Raw genomic sequence first — 7721 nt, forward strand, 5'->3', positions numbered from 1 at the left:
CTCCCTCCTCCAGCACTGTCGCCTCCTGGGCACCCTCCCGCTCTCCTCTGCGGTCTCGGGGGCCGTCTGCCAGGGTGGCTTTCCCGTGGGTGGGGTGCCCCGGGCCCCATCCCGACCCCCGCCTCTGCCCTCTCCGCAGACCTCACGTGGTGGGCGGTGGAGGCAACGACAAAGACAAGGAGGAGTTTCGGGAGGCCAAGCCGCGCTCGCTACGCTTCACGTGGAGCATGAAGACCACCAGCTCCATGGAGCCCAACGAGATGATGCGGGAGATCCGCAAGGTGCTGGACGCGAACAGCTGTCAGAGCGAGCTGCACGAGAAGTACATGCTGCTGTGCATGCACGGCACGCCGGGCCACGAGAACTTCGTGCAGTGGGAGATGGAGGTGTGCAAACTGCCGCGGCTCTCGCTCAACGGTGTCCGGTTTAAGCGGATATCGGGCACCTCCATGGCCTTCAAAAACATTGCCTCCAAAATAGCCAACGAGCTCAAGCTTTAACAGGCTGCCGGGAGTGGGGGGCGACGGAGGCGGGCCAGCTGGACTTAGCTGCTGGGGCCGGGCGCCAGCCCACCTGGGCGAGACTGCAGAGATGGATTGGTGTGTCTCCCCCTGCTGGCACTTCTCCCCGCCCGCCCTTCTCGGTTTTTTCTTCCATGTGTGGGGGGGACGGGAGATGGTTCTTTCCCCCCAACATTTACCCCTGCCCAGAAAGTCCCCCTTCCCCCCTCTCCCCCACAGGAGGCAAAGGAAGGGGAGGGAGGGGTGGGGGGGCAGGGCTCCCCCTCGGTACTGCGGTTGCACAGAGTATTTCGCCTAAACCAAGAAATTTTTTATTACCAAAAAGAAAAAAGAAAAAAAAAAATCCCAGCGGCCACCTTTCCTCCCTGCCCCATTGGGACAGTCGAGACTGGATCTGTGGGGTTTCCCGGGAGGGTGGCTCAGGGCTGGAACACTCTCAGGCAAGAGTGGTGGAGTTCCCTGTCAGGCCCTCCGCCAGGCCCACTTTGGGCTTCTCCCCTCTCCTTCCCTCCTTCCCCTCCAAGCAAACCACCAGAGGTGGCCTTCCCCTGACCTCAGGCCCCGGGGCTGGAGGCCATCGCCTGGATGGCCGGGCCAGGGGCTGGGGGCGGGGCGCTGCGCAGCCCTGAGGTGGGGGGCAGGGGGGAGGGGGCTGGCGGCCGCTCCGGGCTGGCAGGCGAGGCTCGGGGCTCCGGCCCCCTCCACACTGTATCTTCTGCCCCTCCTTCCCCAGAGCTGGGCATTTCCTTCCACAAGCTGCTGTGGGGACTTTTGTTCCCCTCCTCAAAAGTCTGTGCCATCTTCTCCCACCCCTCCTGGGTAGAAGGCGGGGCTGACCCCGGGCTGGGAGAGGGGAGGGGACTGCAGGGCAGATAGGCTCCTCGGCCCCCAGGGGGCCGCCTGGGCTGCTAGTCTCCGGAACAGGGATGCTGGGCACTCTCCGTTATGGGAGAGCCTTTGTCTGAAAGCACAGCCCCTCGCCATTCCTCTCCCCTGCCCCCTTCATTGGCATTAATCTGGGCACCAGCTAGTTCCATAGCAGTGACTCCCCTCACCACTCGTCTCCCGGCCTTGCCTTTTCTTCCTGACACTGTCGCCCCCTCCTCTCAGGAGACACTGCCCAGGGCCTCCACGGCCGCCTGGCGGAAGGCTGGATAGGGCAGCGGGGCCGGGAGCATCTGCCCTCCCAGGGGGTGGGGGGACAGATAGGCCTAGTGACTCCCAGCTTGCTAACCTCCTCGGCCAGTGTGGGAGTGGCTGGTTACGGGCGCTTGGCTGGTGGCGGCCGCTGCATCCCTTAATTTATTTCTCTGCTGTTTCTGTTCCTGAGAAATTGGGGGAGGGGGGTCCTGCACAGACGCTGCCCCTGCCCTCACCTGAGTTGTACATTTTTTTGTGATGGGTTTTATTTTTTATTTTATTATTTTATTTTTTCTTTTTTTGATTTATGATGACTCCACCCCTACTCATCACCCTCCACTCCCAGCCCAGGCTCCGCGGCAAGTCGAGCCCTTGGGTCCCAGGAAGGGGCCTAGCCAACCTCAGCCCTCCTGCCCCAAGCCCTGACTGCGGGCTCCAGGCTCTGGGCTCAGGCTCCGACCAAGGGCTCCCTCTCCCTCCCTTTCTCTCCTCCTCCCTCCCCACCCCTCCTGCCCAGTGGAACAGCCCGGGTGCTCTGAGGGGCCGGGAGGGCATGGCTTGGCTCCCAGAGGGGGTGGTGGCCCATGGGGGGGCTCCCAGGCAAGGTGGCCCCTCCCCACCCCCCCCCACCCGCACTTAGTTTCTCCTCTGGATCAAACACGTAATAAAGAGAATGTTTGGAATCTGAGCTGCCTCCTCCTGTTTCTTCTCCCAGCCGGGCAGGGACCCAGTCCCCGTGGGCAAGATGTGGCTCAGCCCGCCAGCCTTGCAGGAGAGAACGGATTCCTGTCTGGGGCCTGGGGGAGGCCAGTGCTGGGTGGCTGCTCTCGCCCATCCTCAGGGCACAGACAGGAAGCAAAGCCCAGGGCCCTCCACACCAAAAAAGAGAGCACTCCGTGAACGTGGAAGATTTTATTTATTTTTTAAAAACATTGAAAAATAAACCCATGTCTGCATATGTTCCCAGCCCTCCTTTCTCTAAGCTTTTGGGCCGTGGGTATAGCGGGCACCCTCAGAGCTTCTCAGCACTTGTCAGCAGGCTCCAGAAGACGGGAGCCGCCCATCCAGTTCTGCCACTCAGGCCCCAAAGGAACCTCTCTGCCCACCTCCCCCCTCCAGCCCCCTCCCCACCTCACCCCAACTTATTGCTAAAAGAAAGAGGAAGAACAGCCAAGGCTGCCCTCTCCCCCATCCCCCAAGCTAAGGTCACTACCCCCTCTACACAAAGGGCCAGACCCGAAGGCCAAGCCCCAGCAGACTAGGAGGCAGCCATTCCAGCCCCAGCCAGGAAGAGCAAGTACCCTCAGGCCAGCTCAGAAGGCCCCTGAGCCCCAGCCCCTGGCTGGGGTGGGGGCTGAGAGACTCAGCTGCCAGAAACGTGCAGAACCCACAGGTCCAGACTGTGCCCACTGGCAGCTCTGGGTCTTCGAAAGACCTGGCCAAGAGCTCTAGTCCGTTCCGTCCTCAGTGAAGCCAGAGGTGTCCGAGGACGGCCAGCAACGGGGTTCTGGAGCCCCAGGGCTCAGAGTGAGGGTGCTGGAGGCTCCACAGGGGCTCCAATCAGGGTGGGTGGGGGCTGAGGGCCGGGGCGGGCACTGTGGCGGGAGGCAGCCAGAGCGGGGCGGATGAGAGGTGGTGGGGGCTGGTTGGGGGCCAGCCGCGGCTGGAGGAAGCGGCCCTGCTGGAGTGGGGGCGGCTGGCGGAGCAGGGTGGGCGCCGTGGGCAAAGGTGGCCTCAGCAGCGGGGGTGGCTGGGACAGCGAGGTGGGAGGCGGAGGCGGAGGTGGCACAGGGGGTAGCGATCGGGGCACAGATGTCGAGACGGAGGTGATCTGCACCTGAGAGGAGAGAGGAGAGAGGAGACGAGGCTCAAGCACACCGGCGCCCCCACCTAAGAACGGAGCCGGCTCCTCTCACTTCTCTGAAGAGCTTCTCTCACCCCTTCTCACCTCATCATCTTCCTCTAGGGCCGGGGCTGGCAAGGGGGCCCCTCTCCTAGCCTCCTCCATGGGGACAGGTGCTCCGGGGGCCCCGTCCTGCTCGGCCTCCCATTCCTGCAGCACCTCCTCCAGATTGAAGCGGCGCCGGTAGCTCACAAAGAAGGTCTTCACCTGGGTCAGAGTCTTGTTCCCGATCACCTCTGCAATAGCCCCAAAGTCTTTGCCATACCTACGGATGGCTGCAAGGGTCAAAAGGGCAGCAAAGTGTGAATACCCCTCAGCACTAGTTCCTTCCCTGACCCTTCCCTTCTGCCCCAGCTCCTTGGAGGGCGGGGGAAGATTCCTGGGGCGCTCCATGCTCCCCACAGTCTAACCCACCTTGGACAGCCAGAAGCTGCTCATCCGTGGTCCAGCGGGAGTTGAACTTGGTGTTGGCCTGGAGAGCAGAGAATGTATCCTTTAGACTCAAAAACATGGAAACGGAAGGCCCTGCCCCCCCCCCAGCAGGGCTCCCCTGGGGGGAGGGGGAAGCCGCCCCTGCACCCACCCCTGAAGCCCCCTTACCTCAGGGGGGCGCAGCGGGTCGATGCCCCCCTCCAGTGCTTGGCGGAGGCTGCTATTGGTCTGCTTCATGCTTTGCACCTGAAAAGGCCAAGAAATGACCCATCAAACTCTCCTGCCGGAGAGGCCAGAGAGGCCAGAGAGGCCGGAGAGACCGACAGAGAGGCCAGAGAGACCAACGCTTGTGCTTGTCACCAACACAGCTCATGGCCACCCAGCACCCAGCTCACTCCTCCCTCCAACTGGGCTTCTTCCCCTCTGGCTTCTTCCCCGCACCACTCCCCCCTCCACACGGCCCCTTCTTTTCTCAGACCCCCACCTGGCGCTTGAGGGAGATGAGCTGTGAGTCAAGGCCTCGAAGCGTGAGGTTGGCAAGGTCTGGGCTTCCTGACACAGCCGTGAGGCCCTCAGGACTCAGGTACATGCCCTTGGGTGGGCGACGCCGGGTTCGCAGTGGGTGGTGGCGGTACTGAGACCCCTGGGCCTCCTTCTTCCCGGGGCCTGGCCGGGTATTCAGAGGCCGAGAGGGCAGAGGCTGCCAAGGAAAGGAGAGGGGTAGGTGGTGCAGAGCCCAGGGACAGGGCAGGCGGGTAGGCAGGGCCAGACCTCACCTCTCTCTTGGGGTCTCCGGCATCCGGCTCTCCCTCGCTCACGGCTCCCCGGCCCTCTTCAAGCTCATCACTGTGGACACGGGCCAGGAAGGCAGTGAGGCAGAGGCCAGGGTCCCCCAGAGCTCAGCTTGCCCTGCCCCTGGGCCCCCAAGGCCCCTACCTGTCTTCTTTGTCCTTTCGGCCCCCCAACCGCCGAGCCTGTCTGTCCATCACGCTGGTCCGGCTCCGAGTCTTCTTCCATGAGTAGTAATACTTTACCAGGCTGGGGATTAGCTTGTCAGGCAGCTGGAAGGGCAATTGCCAGAGGCTGGGGCCCACCCGAGACCCTGCGCCCTCCCGGGGCAGACTCCTCAGAACAGGAGGGGCTAAGGAACGCTGGCAGGGGTGAAGGGGCTTTACCATCTGCTGGATCCGCTGGAAGCATTTGCCATGGAAGCCAAAGGCCTGTTCAAACAGCACCTTATCCTCCACGGTCCACTCGTCAGGGAACGGGGTGAAGTTGGCCAAGTCGGCCAGTGACTTCTCCACATCGTGCTTATGCCACAAGAGCATGCCCAGTGCCTGGCCCGGGAGAGGGAACAACTCGGGCTCAGCTGCCCCCAGCACTGTCCTGTCCCCACCCCAAATCCCTACGGGGCCAAGGCTCACCTGCTCAATGTTGTAGCCATGCTTCTCCTTGGCCATCGCAATGTACTTGTCAACTGCAGGGATGGGAGGGGCCCGGTATTGGAGAATGGGTTACGACTCCTGACCCAAGCCTGCCCACACAGAGCTAGGCCCCTAAGCCTGAGCCCCAGGGCAGGGGCTGAACCCACACACCTCAGCCTCCAGCCCACTTCTGAAAGAGCTGGTCACCGACTGGCATGAACCCAACCCCCCAGCTCCCAGAGATGTGACCGAACCAGGATCCTGCCCCACTCACGCTTGGCATCTGACACACAGTGGTTGGGCGACCACACCAGCATCCCCTTCAGCTCCTTGTTACTGTAGCGGGCAGGGCTCTCTGAAAGACAAGAGCAGAAAAGGGAAGACATTCAGATCAGCCTGGTGGCGCTGGCCTGGACCCATGGCCAGAGGGTGGCAGAGAAGTGGGGCCTGTGAGGTGAGGCCCAGAAGGGAAGGAGGGGCAGAGACCCAGACAGGAAGGCAGAGCAGGAAAGCTAACCAATGCCACGGGCCACCCACCCCCGCCCGGCCCCTGCCTGCCTGTCCTAGTGGGCGCCAGCCAAGGGCTCCCCCAGGTGGGGCTCAGGGCCAAGCCATGGGCCCTCCGCTCCCCTCCCTTCGCAGCCTGTCCTGCCACTCACCAGGCTTGCACTCCGGAATTACGGCCTGGTAATTGGTTCCAACGCGGATCATGCTGTCTGTGGAGCCAGGGGAGGCAGTCAGGACTCCAGGGAGGGAGGGGGGGAGGACAGGAGGATGTGGCGGGGGAGGTGGCAGGCCTGGGGTTCTCCTTCCTGACCACCCAGGGCCCTCACCTTCCAGAAGGCTCACTTTTCCCTGATCTTCCCCCCTCAGTTACCCTCAGCCACAGAAGAAACTGGAAGATGAGAGACCCTGCCTAGTCATAGCCCATAGTGTAGGGAGTGGAGGGGGGGCTGGGAGGGGGTGGTGGCCAAGGACAAGGGGCCAGTTTAGAGCCCAGGCCAAGCAGAACCCTTTGTTCTGGCTGGGGGGGTGGGGGGTGGGGGTTGCTGCCCCTAGACCTGGACCATATCCCTGCAGGGAATCCAAGGCTCCTCCCCACCACATGAGCCTCACAGCTCGGTGTGGAAGTGTCTTTCCAGCCCCTGCCCCAGCCAGACCTCTGTCCCCTGCAAGGTGGCAAGGTTACGAGGAGCCCAAACTGTGGAAAGGAGGGCCGCCTGAGTCCTTCAGAGGCTCAGGGCAGGGCAGGGCAGGGCGGGGGTGGGCAGGACCGCCTCCTCGGCAGCTAGGGGCCCAGGCTCCAGATTCCCTGTGCCGGCAGCTCCCAGGCTTGGGGAAGAAGCAAGCCAGAGGCTCCAGTCCTAGGAGGCAGCAACCGCGAGTCTAAAACGCCCGTGGTGGGCAACTCTTCCCCCGCCCCACTAGCGTCCCCGGTGCCCGTGCACCTTTAACCCTAGGCCGCCGCGCTCACCGTGCGAGTGCTCCTCCTCGCTGCTGTCATCCTCCGAGTGGGGCTGTCCGCCGTTGGGCGCCGTCTTGGCCCGGCTGCGGGACAGGATCCCGGAGCCCGCGCTCGGCTTCTCCATCACCGAGGGCATTACCCCGCCCAGGTGCCCCGGGGGGCGCGGGAGCCTTCGGAGAGCCGCGGTGCTTGCCGCGCGCGCCTCGAGTGCCGTGCCCGGCCCGGCCTGGAGAGGTCGCCACTGAGGCTACGAGAGGCAGGAGGTCAGCGTGGCCAGGGTCCGGCGGGGCGGGAGCCCTGCGGACAGCTCAGCGCTCTCCGCGACCCCCACGGGCGAGGGCGTCAGAAAAGTTTGTGCAGAAGTGGGGTACGCGGGGGATGAGCGCAAGGTCCGGTGCGGCTGGGGCGCGCTCGCTCTGGACGCTCCACGGGATTGGGGCTCCCCCGGAGAAGTCGGGGCACCCTGCCTTCGGGGCGCCCCGGAGCCCCAACCCCCACCCGCCCACGCAGTTGAGCGGGCGGGCGATGCGGCGCAAGTGGCGCCCCCCGCGGGCTGCACGCCTCTCGGCTGCACCGGGATGCCCCAGACCCCGGGCGGGGACCCCTGTCCCGACCAGACCCCTGCCTGCGACGGCAGGCGGCGGGGCCCCGGCGGTGGCTGTGGCGGTGGCGGCGGCGGGACGGCGCGCACGGCGCGCGGCGCTGGGCAGAGTTGCCGGGAGGCGGGCGGAGCGCAGCCGCGGGCGCCGCCTCGCACCCTCCCCGGCGCGCTCGCTCTCCCCGCCGCGCTCGGGCTGCCGCTTGCTCGCCCGCTCTCCGCCGCCGCTCGCTCCTCG

General features: G+C 64.6%; 2 protein-coding genes across 19 annotated transcripts in view; one reads left to right on the plus strand and one right to left on the minus strand.

Annotated features, from left to right (window-relative positions):
* MARK2 (microtubule affinity regulating kinase 2) overlaps positions 1-2355 on the plus strand; it is a 56730-nt gene extending 54375 nt beyond the window's left edge. For 10 of the 16 annotated variants that reach the window (XM_057317106.1, XM_026483393.4, XM_026483391.4 and 7 more), the window contains one exon: positions 140-2354. In XM_057317106.1, coding sequence (XP_057173089.1) covers positions 140-500 — 361 coding nt within the window. In that variant the 3' untranslated portion in view covers positions 501-2354. Of the gene's footprint in view, positions 1-139 lie in introns of all 16 variants that reach the window. The other 6 variants (XM_057317107.1, XM_057317105.1, XM_057317112.1 and 3 more) reach the window with 2 other exon arrangements.
* Positions 2356-2805: 450 nt separating this feature from the next.
* RCOR2 (REST corepressor 2) lies at positions 2806-7721 on the minus strand. Of its 3 annotated transcripts, none has more exons than XM_057317114.1 (12): positions 6895-7721; positions 6080-6136; positions 5695-5775; positions 5421-5473; positions 5172-5333; positions 4933-5057; positions 4773-4842; positions 4481-4696; positions 4165-4242; positions 3979-4036; positions 3610-3800; positions 2806-3498 (listed from the first exon to the last, which is right to left on the minus strand). In XM_057317114.1, the coding sequence occupies exons 1-12, from the start codon at positions 7019-7021 to the stop codon at positions 3184-3186; spliced, it is 1533 nt and encodes a 510-aa protein (XP_057173097.1). In that variant the 5' UTR covers positions 7022-7721; the 3' UTR covers positions 2806-3183. The 3 variants fall into 3 exon arrangements, with proteins under 3 accessions (XP_057173097.1, XP_026339189.1, XP_026339186.1); XM_026483401.3 differs by having other exon boundaries at positions 2807-3498; positions 3610-3839; XM_026483404.3 differs by lacking the exon at positions 3610-3800.

Source organism: Ursus arctos, unplaced genomic scaffold (genome assembly GCF_023065955.2).
Source record: "Ursus arctos isolate Adak ecotype North America unplaced genomic scaffold, UrsArc2.0 scaffold_23, whole genome shotgun sequence".
Lineage (NCBI taxonomy): Eukaryota > Metazoa > Chordata > Mammalia > Carnivora > Ursidae > Ursus > Ursus arctos.